This window comes from Argiope bruennichi, chromosome 10, assembly GCF_947563725.1.
Source record: "Argiope bruennichi chromosome 10, qqArgBrue1.1, whole genome shotgun sequence".
Classification (NCBI taxonomy): Eukaryota; Metazoa; Arthropoda; class Arachnida; order Araneae; family Araneidae; genus Argiope; species Argiope bruennichi.
The window spans coordinates 7,990,335-8,005,207 of record NC_079160.1 but is presented as its reverse complement, the minus strand read 5'-3'; the positions used below and the strand labels follow the sequence as shown (position 1 = coordinate 8,005,207).

At 27.0% G+C, this 14,873-nt stretch overlaps 1 protein-coding gene across 1 annotated transcript; it reads left to right on the top strand.

Annotated features, from left to right (window-relative positions):
- Positions 1–3,366: 3,366 nt before the first annotated feature.
- Positions 3,367–14,303, top strand: LOC129989207 (transcription initiation factor TFIID subunit 12-like). Its single transcript, XM_056097585.1, has 7 exons — positions 3,367–3,552; positions 3,937–4,020; positions 9,866–10,021; positions 11,195–11,272; positions 11,351–11,465; positions 13,519–13,607; positions 14,196–14,303. Exons 2-7 carry the CDS (start codon positions 3,943–3,945, stop codon positions 14,229–14,231), a joined length of 552 nt encoding a protein of 183 aa, XP_055953560.1. The 5' UTR covers positions 3,367–3,552; positions 3,937–3,942; the 3' UTR covers positions 14,232–14,303.
- The last annotated feature ends 570 nt before the right edge of the window (positions 14,304–14,873 follow it).

Genomic DNA, 14,873 nt, shown 5'->3' with positions numbered 1-14,873 from the left:
TGGCATTCAGGTATCTAATTTTAAGGATAAATATCCACAATGGTTATTTATTTTTCAATTAATTGTATTCATATAAAAAAACTGTATGCTCTTATATGCTAATGTTATAAAGAGGCAGAAAAAGTATAAAGATAAAAGAGAGAAAGGGAGGGAAGCATATCATTTTTTTTTATTTCATAAAATTTTTAAAAAATTAATAAAAAAACAAAGAATAACACATCATACATTTAACATACTTAATTTAAATTCTTTTTAGTTACAATGAATAATAATGAGGTAGACGATTTTTTAAAAAGTAATTTTAACTAAATAAAAAAGAAAGATTTTTTTTTTTTTTTAAATGATATTGGAAACAAAAGTGAAAGATACTGTTTACAGTTTTTTTCCTTCCAATTTTCAGGCTGTGGTTTAAGCATTAATAAGAATCATGTTTTAGAGGTAGAATTTGAATTTTGAGAGGAGTTGCACTGATTATCAGCTTTGATACAATATCTTGAGAATATATTATATCATATATTCCAATTGTAAATGATTGTGCTTTCTCTTTGTTCATTAAGTTTATTTTTTTTCCTGTCAAGTTCTCTTTATCTCTTTAGAAGTCCCCAATTATATGATACATATCCAAGTTCAACTGCTCTTTCATATGCTAAAAGATTTCTTTTTTCTTCTTTTGTGAATACAATGGCCCAGGAAGTTCTTTCAGTTGCATTTAAAATGTACAAAACTACTTTGATTTTTAAAATACTGGTTTCATACAAACTCCTTCATCAAAACACTGATCAGAACATATTTTGTGATCCTTCTGATATTATTCATTCTCTGTCCATCCTTTTTTCTGTAATGAATAAAATTTGTCTTCAGTTGATTGCCATCTATTTTCTTTTATTGATCCAATTGATATATGTAAGTTAAACCACTCAGACAGTTTTAACCTACTTGTGTCAGTAATTTAAAATTTTTACTGAAGGTGAATTGAATCAATACTAAATTATTTTTGGAAATTAGCCTTTCTTTATGTTTTAGTAATGGGGACAATGGAAGTTGATTTAAAGTCTCCGACTAAAGTCATATTCTCCAAATTATTAAATTCCTATTGAACAAATGAATTTGCAGATAATTTGATTCAGAGATTATGATTATTTTTATTATTGATTCTAAATTGTAAATAATTTTTTTCAATTTAACATAAACAGTGTTAAAATTCATTATTCCATCGTAATTATTCATTACTTTAAAACAAAAAAAATTATTTTCCCATTTTATTTTCCTAAAACATTTTTTTTTCTTTCTATATCCTCATAGAAATTGTCTTTTTTAATAATTTAGTCAAAACCTTAATTCTAAAAGATAAAGTAGGTATATAAACTATATAAGTTTTAAAGGTTTTAAGGATTTTTATCATCCTTTATAATTTTTTTTTACACAATATCTCAGAACTATTCATTACTTGGTATTTATCCACTCATTTGAATAAGTTAAAACAATATTAGTATAGCATTTTTTAAGGTGGAGTAAATGTTTATTTTGTTAATGGTTTGGTTAACTAATATACATTTGTATATTACAATAATGAATGCTTGTGAAGCAAATCATTTTTATTTCATGAATTATTATTGAAAATCAAAATGAGAAGAAATTAAGCTTCAAAAAACTAAGAAAAAGAAAAATTTCTTGAGAAAATATAAGTGTTGAATAAAATATGACTTAAATATTATGCAAAAATTAACAAATGATATTTTACAATTTAATTGAAAATTCTATTGACTAATTTAGAATACACTAATATTTTTATATTAAATTAAAAAATAATTTTTATTTTTTGAAATTAAAAATTACATTCCAAATTTTCTTTAAAAGTTTTAACTTCTGTGCATTATTATAAAAGTAGAAAATTCAACATTTAGAACAAATTTATCCAAGATATTAGAATTTTTAATACAAATTTTCTTTTAAAATATTATTACACCAATCGTATAATTAGAAATAATTGATTCTATTACCTTTTCAAATTTAGTTTGGCTACTTTCAATCAAAATTCTGATTTTTAACATTAAAAGAAGAATTAAATTGCTGTATGCATAAATAAATGTATTAAGCATTTATGAAAAAAATTAATAAATTAGAATAAGAAATATATGTATTGAAAAAGTACTTTTTAAAATCATGTAATATTAATCAGCTTATGCATATAATTTTTAATTCAATATAAATCTTATTTTAACAAAACAAAAATTAGTTTTTATTAAATAGAAAATATTGAATATTTTGATGATTCCTTTGAGGATTTTTGGTTATCATACTTTCGTAAAGGAGAATAAGCCATATTTTATCAAAAACTTAACTAAAATAATATATATATATCTTTACAAGTATGAATTATTCAATTTGAAAACAAATTTTAAAGAGTTCATCATGCACATTATCAACATTAAAAAAAAGAATGGACAAAACTGCAAGAAAGAGATTACAGATTTTTATTATTGCAATTTTTAGACCACAAAATATAAATGCTTTATTGCTACTATAAATACTAACAAATAACAAAATCAAAGCATGCCTGCAGTTATAAAAAATGTTTTAAATGTTCTATAACACTAATTTATTACTGAATTAGGTAAAAAAATATATATAATTTTTTAAAAGCATCATTTAAAATTTTTTTAGCTAATTTTTAAAAAAAAACATTTAGCTTTGTACAACAACAAACAAACAAAATATGGGCATTAAAATTAATAGTATAAAAAACTAAAATACTTTCCAATGAATACAGCCAAATTGCAAGAAATAAAATGAAAACTACATCGAATTTGTATTCCGAATAAAGCATCATTTTTAGCTTCCATTAAGAATTTAAATGAAACTTGTAAGTTCATTCCATTACTTTGTGAAATCTTTAAATTTCATTTAACAAACCAATAGAAGATAGAATTTAATTATGAGTTAACATATTAGTTTCTTGCCATTTAATTAATTATAAATAAAAGGCGCCTGTAGAAAATTCAGCTTTCCCAAGTTCCCAGCCACAGTCAACATTAATTTCTAGTCAAAAATTAGATTCATAAAACTTAATTATGAGCAAAAATAAATATAATATAACACGGTATTATTCTTTTATTAAAAAAGATCGTGCATAAATAAGGTCTGCCTTCATCATAGATCCAACCGACATTCGTCCACACTCCACCCTATACATTCCAAAAATGCGCTTCATTCTTGGCGGGTAAATAAATTTTCAAATTTTGGCGAAAAAAGCTTTTCCGAAAGCAACCATACATCGATTCCCCCATTTCCATCACTAGCGGAATGAAATCCGTCCTCCAGTGCTGCTTCCCCCCACTGCTCCCCCCTTTCAACTTCAAATGGGGGGTTCAAGCGTCCTCCGGTTAACGAGTCTCTCATCAAACTGTGCGAGTTGTCCAGTTATGTTATAAATAATGTTGATTAAAACAATACATTTCACATAATAATATTATGTGGAAAAATGATAAGTAGAATTATATATCGTATAATTTTTAAATATTGTTAAAGTATAAGCAGATCGTTGCTCTAAAGGTAATGTAAGGCATTAAATTAATGAGATATTCACTGTTCTAATAATTATTTGAAGATTTATTGCCCTATTCTGTCATTTTCCTTTAAACTTTCGATATTTAACTGGAAAGAATGTATACACAACCCAATTTTTATTATTATTTATTTTTTGTTTGGCCATTAGTATTTGTTATGATTTTATTGATTTTTAATATAAAAATTATCTGTACCCTACATTGTTTTTATATTTGTGCTACTGAAATTAATAAATAATTTGTTATTTTAACTTTCCTTTTTGGCTTCATATATCATACCTTACTTCTTTGTCTTTTGCATTTCATTTTATAAGTAATAATTAAAAGATAGTTTTCTGTATTTGTAAAACTAACTTTTTGGATTTTTCAGATAATAATGTCTTGTGTAACTGTAAATTCATCCCCTATACCTTCTGTATCAACTACTGGAATGCAGCAAACTATTATTGCTGGTGTAAGTAGTAACGTATACTGTTCTTAAGTTAATATATGGTGACATTTTTACTGTTAGACAAAAAAGATTGGTGAAAAATCTGTATCTGTTCTTCATTTTATACATTATTTTTTTTTTCCATTTTAACTACAGTGAGGAAATTATAATTTAATTATAGAGTAGCTGCAAATCACAGCATAAAACAAATTGATCAATGATAGAGAAAGTTAAACTGGATATTTGAACTCAATGTTTCTAAACTCTTGCACTGAGCTAAAAAAGCAATTTTATTACATAACATTTCAGAAATACTTGGTTATTATGAAAAATGATAAATAAAAATAAAAGCAAAAATTTTAATTTCCTGGTAAGAGGTAAAGAAAAAAAGGGGGTGAATATGTAAATGAGGGATACTTATAATATCTATTAGCAGTTGATAGTGATGAAGTAAGGATAGTGAAGTTTTAATATGTAATACAACTAATTATATTTATTGATAATAATAAGAAGAAGAATTAGAAATTTGATGTTGAAAAAATATTGATTTTCATGTTTTATTGCAGAAAGAATGTTAAATGAAGTAATGAAAAGATAATTTATACAAACCTAGTGTTAATTGCTATTTGAGTATATTTGATATTCTGTTATCTATATTTTTATTGTGTTTAAAAAGATTAATATTACTTTTAGTGTTCTTTTGTATAAGTCCAAGTTTTATTAACACAGGTAATTTACATGGACAAACTATAAAAAATGTTATTTTGCTAAATATTAACCCCCCCCCCTTCTTTTTATGGTTTTTGCTTTCTTTTGAACTAATACGAACATAAGATTAGTATTTCCCTTGCTAATATTAATGTTATCCTTGGGGGTACATTAGCTCAAAGAAATTGCTAATAATAAATTGTGTCATAAATTCATATTTTCTTTATCTTTAGTATTTTATATTTATCTGGTTTTCAGAATTTTAATTGTGAATAATAGCTTCTCAATTACAGGAGTTGCATCTCTGAATGAGTCATAGATTGTTTTGATTATTTTTTCACTATAAATTCATTCATTCTCCAAATAGAAATAAAACCTGAAAATAAAATCTTTCTTGTAAAATTTGTATCCCTCAGCAAACTATAAATTCTTATGTTGATCAATCCTGTTATAAATTAATCTGCACATCAGCAACAGAATTTAAAATATTAATATTATTCTACAAAGTCATGAATATGTCATACATTCTTTCAATATTATCAAATTTGTAAAATTCTTTTGTATCCTTCTGGTTTTCTTTTGGATGACTGATAGGAAATGCACAAAGAATTTAATAAAAGTACTTTCAGCATTTTAAATTCGGATGATTCTGTTTCTTCATTACTCCATATGAAAACTTTTAAAAAAAAATTTCTATTCATCTTTAAAAGTTTTATGATAGCATGCATTTTTAAACTATTAAAAAAATATTAGTTATTTTATGCTTTTAAGAAATTCTGTTATATCTTTATTTTAAGTTGCAATTTATTTTGATTTGTTTTAATAATTAAGAAAGAATACGTGGAGAAAATTTTTCTAAGAAATGTTGTCTTTTACTGTATTTAAAGTCCTATGAACTTTAAATTTCTCCTTCTATACTGAAAACGAAATGGGTATCAACCCATTCAACAAAACAATGGCAGGAACTTAAGATGCTTGTACTTTGCTGCAAAATTCTACCCTTTTTATTAAATGTGATTGATTGAATATCCAAGATGCATAGTTTACTCATTTGATTTAAGGACAGGAAGATTTTTGGAGAACTATCAAAAGATTTCTAAATATGCATTTGCTTAGTAGTCATCAGTTAAATGGGATCCTTTTTTTATATCGACTCCTTAAAAACATGGGTTATCATTATGGTATTGAGGGGAGATGGGATTTTTTTAAAATCTTTGTAAGGGAAATTAGGGTATTCCAGTATTTTAAGATATTTGAAGTGTAGTGAGATGATTTATTCACTAACTTGCAGAATTTGAAATCTCAACTGAAATAAATTAATCTCAAATATTACCTATTTTAAATAATTGTTTTTTATTAAATTTATTTACAATTATTCTTTATTTTAACAATGGTTGTATTTGGCAGTTTCCTTTTAATATGTTGCAGGACATTTTTCAATCATTTAATTATATATTATTTTATTGACTTGAACATTTAATTTTATAATCTTTCATCAATTGTGTATGCAATTTTAATTAATTTTATTTGGAGTTTTAAATTGAAAATAACTTAAGTGTAATAAAATGATGGTATTGACATTTGTCTATTGATGAGAGTCGGAATATGTGCAAAGTGCTACAATTTTCCTTATTCCAACATATTTGACAACAGTAATACTGACTGTAATGTGAAATTTCATACCAAAATTTATGAATAGTAACAGTTATTATGGAGGAAATGCAAAAGTATTCAAATTTTTTTAAGCAATTGCATATTTTAAATTTGATTGCACTATTGAATTATTAGCATCATTATGGTAAATGAACAAAATAGTAATTGCCAAAAATAAGTTGTATAAAAATTATGTTTGGTTATGAATATGTTTAAGTTCTATTTTCTTGATTAAAAAATTACCAAATCTTATTTTAATTTTATTAGTTAGGTCCCAGATAAAAACCTGCTAAATTTTACAGCCAATTTCAACTTTTTTTAGGATACTTTGCTTGTAAAAAATATGCATAGTTAATTATATCAATGCTTGATAAGCTCAATAATAGATAAGCACACAAATCTCTAGTTTTTGTTTCCATGTTTACAAGGAGAATTATGTTAAAAAAATTTTCATGTTGAGATCCTGATGAATTTCCACATTCTAAACCTCCATGAGTTCAAAAAACGCTTTTCTAGAATTAGTCTATTATTCTCTCTATAAAAAGGATAAGAGGGATTGCCATGAAAATACAAGAAATTTAAAAATCATCTAAAAAAAACAGGGAAAATGCCGGGAAATTTGAAAATTGCTATAACAACTAGGAAAATACAGTGGATTTTAAGTTCCTTTTTTTTATTTAAAAAATATCAATTTCTGATTATTGCAAGAATAAATTATCCTAGCCACAGCACCAAAACTGAAACAACTATGTTGCAGAAACTTGCTCAATTTCAATTTGTTCCTTTTTTTGTGTGTGTGTGTGTAGATATTTTCAATTTCAGAGACATTCTCTTACTATTAGATTCCTGGATTGCATCTAATGCAAATGCTTGAGATTTCTTTAACTGCGTGAGAGAATAGAATAAATTTCTCTGACAGGAATAACAATGTTCAATTTGTGGAAGCATTGCAGCTGCGTTTCCTCACTCATACGCAAATTTATTGAATGGTTTGTTTATTGTTTGAGAAAATGTGAGCTTATTCAGAATAGGGTATAAAATTTTTTTTTCAGCAATCCATATTTAATCCATATTAAGCAATCCATTTTTTTTTTCAAACTCTATATTTAATACAAATAGGCCTGATTTAAAAAAATCAATCCTGATTTTGCTGAAAGGGTTAAAGAAGTTCTGTAAAATTCATTTGCTGTGTACTGCTTTCTTGTAAGAAGATAATACATTTAATAATATGGGAAAACAGGCCCTTATTAATCATGCTAAAAGTAGAAAAGATATAATATTGTGTGCCTATGCCAAAAAGTCCTGGCTTAGTATCTAAAAGGATAGGCATTGGGCAAAAATATCAAATTTGATGTTTGAAAATAAGTTGATTACAAACTTTTTTGTTTAAGTGTAATGATTTAAAGCTGAACTTTAATGGACATTACATCTTGTTACATCACATTCATTTTTTATACATTCATTGATTTATTGGAAATGTATTCACTAATTGTGAAATAGCTAAAAAAATTTACTTCAGATCTTACAAAAATGCTTCAGATTATTTGTTATGGATTAACTCTATTTTTTAACAATCTCTGAAGAAATCTTTACACAATAAAAAAATTTTAATGTGCTTTCACAAATACCAAATGGATCTTTGTATGATATTGGTGTGAACCAACCAATGGATTCTCAGCAAGCTATTGGAATTCAATATTTTTAAGGCATACCATGCTTTACATTTAAGAATTTTAAAAAAGTTATATGAAGTTTGGACATTCAGTTACTTTTACAATTTAATATGGATGGACCAAATGCAAATTAATTTTTTTTAATGTTAAAGAAGAACATATATGTGAAAATGACTGAAATTTTTTTAGATCTAGACACGTATGAACTACACTGAATTATACCTATCCATTAAGCATTTCAGTAGGAACATAAATTTACTGAATAGAAAGTAGACATTATTATTAGAAAAATTTATAAAATATTTAGATAGTCGAGCTAGGCATGCATATTTCCTGGTTTTGAATTTTCATAGAAGTTTTGTTCTTTCCACTGGGTAAAAAAATATCAGAGCTTGTGAAAGTACTTTAAAAGTTTTTTGAAAACATAGAGAAATTCATATAATAAGTGTAAATTATATAATAGTGTTCATATAAGAGTGTAAATGTTTGTCAGGATAAAATGTTCCGACAAGAAAGAAAAAAAATGTTTAGTTTATATTGCCAGTATTCTTCAGCCATTTCGTTTAAAATTTAGACATCTGATTCTATCTTATATAAAAATCTTTTCATTTTTATTAAATAGTTAATGAAAAACATTGTCAAAAGAAACATAATCGGAGAAACAAAAACATTAGACACTTATTTTTGATGGAGCTTGATGATCCTGAAAACTTAAGGCTGAAACAATACCCATATTGAAATAATGATTACAATTTGCTTGATTACTAGTGGAGCTACTGAAAAAAAAAAAAAGAAGTTTGTTTTATATGAATGTTTTATATTTCTGCAGAATACTATAAAAATATTGAATACATGTCCAAAAATTTTACTTTTTTAAAAACTGCATTTTGTTTAATTCCACATTTATTGAAGAACCTTGCTTTTTCCTCTCATTAAAACTATGGATTGTTATCTAACTATCTAGTATTTTAACAATACTTAAAACTAGTATTGTTATTCCATTGTAGTATTGTAAAACTAGTATTGTTATTCTATTGTAGTATTGTAAAACTAGTATTGTTATTCCATTGTAGTATTGTAAAACTAGTATTGTTATTCCATTCACATGAGTGGTGTTCGCACATTTCCTGTTATATATCATATATGTACAGCAAAAATACAGATAATTTTTTTCCCCAGAAATTTCGTACATGTTTATATCACCAAATTTGTAGATATCTGTCAAAAAGAAATCTTTTTGTCTATATGTATATAAATATAACTGTAAAAATGGAAAGATCTAGATGAATGGATTTAGTACTTATTTTTATCTCCAGACTTGTAAATTATCAGAGTTTAGATTCAATTCATCAGCAGGTTGACTATCTTTTTACATGTAATAAATACACTAATTCTAAAATGCAATGATTTAGATAATTAAAATTTCTTGGGCAGTTTTGTGATTTTGAATATTTATACTAAATTTTTGGTTCATTTGGGCAAAGGAAGGTGTTCTAAATACATTCTGATTTTATAATGAAATAAAATAAATTAATTAAAACAAAAACTTCATCACATATTTAAGCTGGGGATGGGGCACTCCTGCTTTCAGACTTTACCATGACTTGAGATGTTTTGCTTTTCACTCTTCATAATATGTTTGAGGTAGCAGACTTTTATAAGAACTGAAAATTTGGTATTATATTCTCTAAGAATGCTTTTATTCATTTATGTTTTATAAAATATTAATTTTTTTTGTTTATTTAAATAACAGAATTACAATTTTATTAAAAGGAATGTAGTTTACAAGTTACTTTAAATACTGTTATTTTATATTGAATTTATTTGAATTGTAGATAAATAATCAAGCATCTGGGATGGAAACTGTATCTGCAAATGCTTCAGTGATTACTACTAGTAATTCTGCCCCTGTGGCAGTTACCAGTCAAAATTCTGCCAGCACTGGATTGAGTGTCAGCATGCTCCCTCCAGATAGCACTCAAATTCACCAGGTATAAACTTCTTTATTCTTTTTGATTAAATGAATAATATTTTCTTATCTGCTTCTAGGCAGCCAAATAAAAAAGACGATCAAAGTGTTCTTAATTAAAATTCTACATCTTGGTGGTAGGGAATATATATATAGGAGTACGTAGACAACAAATGTACAGCCAAGACATACACAACAGCATACTACAACAAACAGTAGCCCAGAAGTAGTAGTTGGTAGTAAAAACGACCTCAGCACAAAAAGCGGACAGACAGAATTCAGCAGGAGGAGGAAATCTGCATAGCTTCACTCTATGGTTTCTCCAAACGTCTGCAATTCTCCACTGTCTCCTCGCTTTAGTCGATCAATTGCCGACACACTACTCCACGATTGGCTACTCCTCACAAAACTCGATGCTGCTTTTACAATAAACACCAGGACTTGGCACACAGCTTATTCAACAAACATTTGAGCTCCTCACAACGGTTGCACTTCGCTGGATGGATCCAACTATTCGCCGTCTCTTTCCACGTCTCAATTCACGACCGACTTCGGCTTGAGACTGACGGCCTTTTATAATTCCTGGAGACGAGCAGAGAAGGTTCTGAAACAATCAGGCATATCTCGTTTCCTATCGGCTCAGTCACTAAAATTCTGGAAGTTTCCAGTATTATCTATTTTGTCGTCAACTCATGAGATCACTAATTCAGCATTTGATCACTAATTCAGCATCGTAAAATGGTTTTTCCAGTGATTGAACTAAGTGCTGGGAAGCGACATTACAGGTTTGTAACTATATATATATATATCAAGCAATACATCCTTTTGACAAGCAATATTCTATGATTTTCTTATCTTTTTTTCATCCTCTTTTAGTTTCTGTTTTTATGTGTTTCTTGTTATACGTATAGATTTAAAATAAAAGAAATTAATGTAACCAAAATCAGGAAGCATGGCAATAGCATTCAGGAAATTTCTTCAAAAGAGAATCTTTGAGCAATTGCTTATGTGTGGTATTTTCTGTTTCAACTTCACAATCGTGATTATAAAAGAAATAATACATAAAGGGAACTGTATGTATTATTGAAACTGTTAAAAATTACAACAATATAGTATTTGTTGGAATTGATTTCTTCATGATGTTTTGCTTTGTATATTATATAAACAGATAGAAACAAAGTAAGTTCTCTTTTAGGTTCTAACTAAGCAACGCTTACAAGATTTGATGCGGGAAGTTGACCCAAATGTTCAGACAGATGAAGAAACTGATGAGGTGAGATTTTAATGCAATTTATTTATTTATTTATCTTATATGAGTTACCATTTACATGAAAAAACAATATTTTCACAGCTGTTGTTGCAGTTAGCAGAAGAATTTATAGAAGATGTTGTTGAAACATCGTGCAGTTTAGCTAAGCATCGAAAATCTTCTGTGCTGGAAGTAAAAGATGCTCAGTTGGCATTAGGTAAACTTTTTTAAAACCTTATAAATGTATAGTGTTAATTCAGAAAGATTATGTACAGTGGCAGATTTGAAAACAATACAATTTACCTGGCAAGTGCATTTAGCCTCTTCTTTTATCATTAGTGGTCAATAAGATGTATCTAGAGTCATTTATAAAATTTGCAAATGGTATAGCTCTACATGTGGCCATCAGAGTTTTCTGGCATAGTTTTTTGTGTCTTCATTTTATAAGATATGCTGAAGATTCTGTCTTTTGCCATTGTGGCCTACAACAGTGATGCAATCCTTAGATAATCATAAAGGGCTATTCTCTGTTTCACCCTAACTTGGCAGTAGTGTATATTCTAGGCATGCCGAATCACAGTCGTTGTCAGGGGAACTGGGTTACTTTAAAGTACAAAGTTACTAGAAATGCAGATCGCTGGTGAAACTTCATCTCGCAAATTTTTCGCCAAATAGTAAATATTTATTTACTTTCTTATATTATCATTTTATCGGATAACTAATTTTTTTCCTTATTTTCATTATTTTTTCAATATTATTGATACATTATTTTAATAAATCATTAAAGTTATTTCATTTCGTTTCATCGTTTCTCAAAATTAAACCCTAAATCTTTCAATATTCTGTAAAACGTAGTTCGGCTTCGGTTTTTAGAAAAGATATCTGTACCATCGTTCACATCTTGTAAAACTTTGTCTAATGTTGGGATCTCATTTCTACGAAAAACATGCATGGATTTTTCGTCAAATACAGGATAATGTAAAATCATCATATTTTACAAGACCTGAATGTTTACCTACTGAGCCTGGTCGCTTCTTTCCTGGGGTACTTAAAGGACTGAATGCCCTTATTTCTTTTTTTCAAAAGGAAAACTGGTTCATTGTGAAACACCTGTAAGATGCAAAACTTTATTCACGATTTGATTGATAGAATCTTAAGGGTTTTCTCGGAGTCGAGAATAAACCTTTAATATGTTTCTGTATGCTGCACTTTTCATTGGTTTCACTTGTCTTGAACGTGTGCACAGTGTAGTCGGTGATAACACTTTTTCTTTTTCAGGCATTTTAGAAGTGAATAGAAATAACGAATCGAATAAATATTCAACAATCAAAATTAATAACTACTAATGTGATTAATAGTATCAAAAATATCAGCTGGTAAAAAAGCGGGAATAAAAAAGTATGAAAGATTATAACGATTGCGAACTGAAGGAAGCTGAGTTGGCGGAGATTTAAAAGAAAAGCGCGCCAAATATTTGACCTTGAAGACCGGTTCTAGCCAAAGTGGAATTCATTATGTCAATCTTTTAGTTTCATTCATTCGCTTTATTTACAAAATACTTAACAGGTAAGCACTTCTAACTTGAGAATAATTTTAAATACATACTGATAAAAAAAGGATTTCTGCAATTATGATATTTTTTGATAAATTTCTGTACATTTTAATTATTTTAAAGTCGGAATTGAAGGGGAACTCTTTCCCAACACGGAGCATCACATTTTCTGCCTTTTACAATACTGCCAAGTTAGGGTGAAACAGAGTATAGTAATGTTTTGTATGCTAACAGAACTTTAAATTTTTACCATCTCTCTCTGTTGTATTCATAAATTTTCTTACTCTCATTATTTATAAGGGACATTTGTAATTATGGTTATCACTATGTCCTTGCATATTCATTTTTTACTAATTAATTAATAATATAGATATATTCAATTCCAAATAACCTCTGGAGGTTATTCTGATTAACTTTGTGTGTTTTGCTCTGTATAAAATACACAAGTTTTGCTATTTTGTAGATATATAAGAATTAGTATTAAAACCTGTTCTACTGCTCTAGGAATAGTAAGTTGAGTAATAGGAAAAGGAGACTGGAAGCAATGATTCTATCAGGAAGACAAAATGTTATTATTTAATTTGTTCATGATTACTCAGAGATAATAATAAATGAGTAAATTTGTATAAGTCATATTAGTCTTTTCATACTAGTATAGTAGTCATACTTTCAATTATTAGAAAACTAGATGTGATATACCATGCAAATTTTCATTTAGAAAAAGACTGGAATATGTGGATCCCAGGATTTGGTACAGAAGAGCTTAGGCCCTACAAAAAATCTTTTCAAACAGAAGCTCATAAGCAAGTAAGTCTTTTTTTACACACTTTTATATAACTTGCATTGATTTTGCTTATCAAGATGGAATTTTGCAATCAGTTTTCATTTATTCTCTGAAGTATTACAGTTCTGAAATTTTTTGCACTTAATTTGCATTAAGAACATTTCATGAATTGTTAGTTGCAATTACATACATTTTTAAAAACTATAGTAAAAGGTTACATGAAATGTATGTAGATGAGGACTTTTATTTTCTAGTTAAATTTTAAATTAAAGATGGAAATCCTAATAATAAATTGTTTTGCTATGTTATTATAATTAGAATAAATAGGATAGGATTTTCTTGATATCTGTAACTTACTTTTTTATATTAAATTATTTAAAATAATTAAAAATTAATTTCATTTATTCAGAAATGCCTTGTTGATTCATTATGAAGTTGCAAGTGCATAAGCTGTAACAATGCATTTTTTATAGTATAAATGATTCCCAATGCCTAATAGTTTGATTTTGTCTCTAGCTTGCAAAGAAATATGTATTTTTATTTTATAACATTAATAACAATGTTCTTTTTATATTTATTTCCATTTTAATTTTTTTCGTTTCTTGTTGCAGAGGATGGCATTAATACGGAAAACATTGAAGAAATAGTGAGAGCTTTTGTTTTTACTTGTATATATGAACATATGTCTTTTGTAAATAAAATACTGTGATACTGTTTTATTATTTTTTCTAGTACTTAATCTAGTAGACAAAAGTAGGTGTAGTTTCTCTCAATTTATAGTACTTATAAAAGGCTAAGATGCAAAATAAATTGCAAGTATTAATTTGTAATTAATCTGACTAGAGAAAGCAATTTAATATCCCATATCAGAGAATAGTTTTATGATTTGCAATTTATTTAATCGCATAAGTATTAAGCTGCTCTATAAAAGCTTTAATTTCCCATTTAGTTGCACATATCTTCTATATTTTTCTGAAAAATTCTTTTAATATAAACATTATAATTCTTCACTAAAACTGATTCAATAGGCATTTTCACATTTATAGACATTGTTACATAGTTTTCACTATCAAATTCTTTTTTTAATGTATCATCTTCATTTGATAAAACTTCAGTCAGTATTCACTGAGATAAGGCTGATTTATTATTATTAGGACATATACAACACACATTTCAAAGCAAATTCAATGAATTGTGAACAAGAAACAATAACAGGCACTTAAGGTCCTTTTCACACAGACTAGAAATTTCAAAAATGAAAAATATTAGTTGAAAATTAATCATAAGAA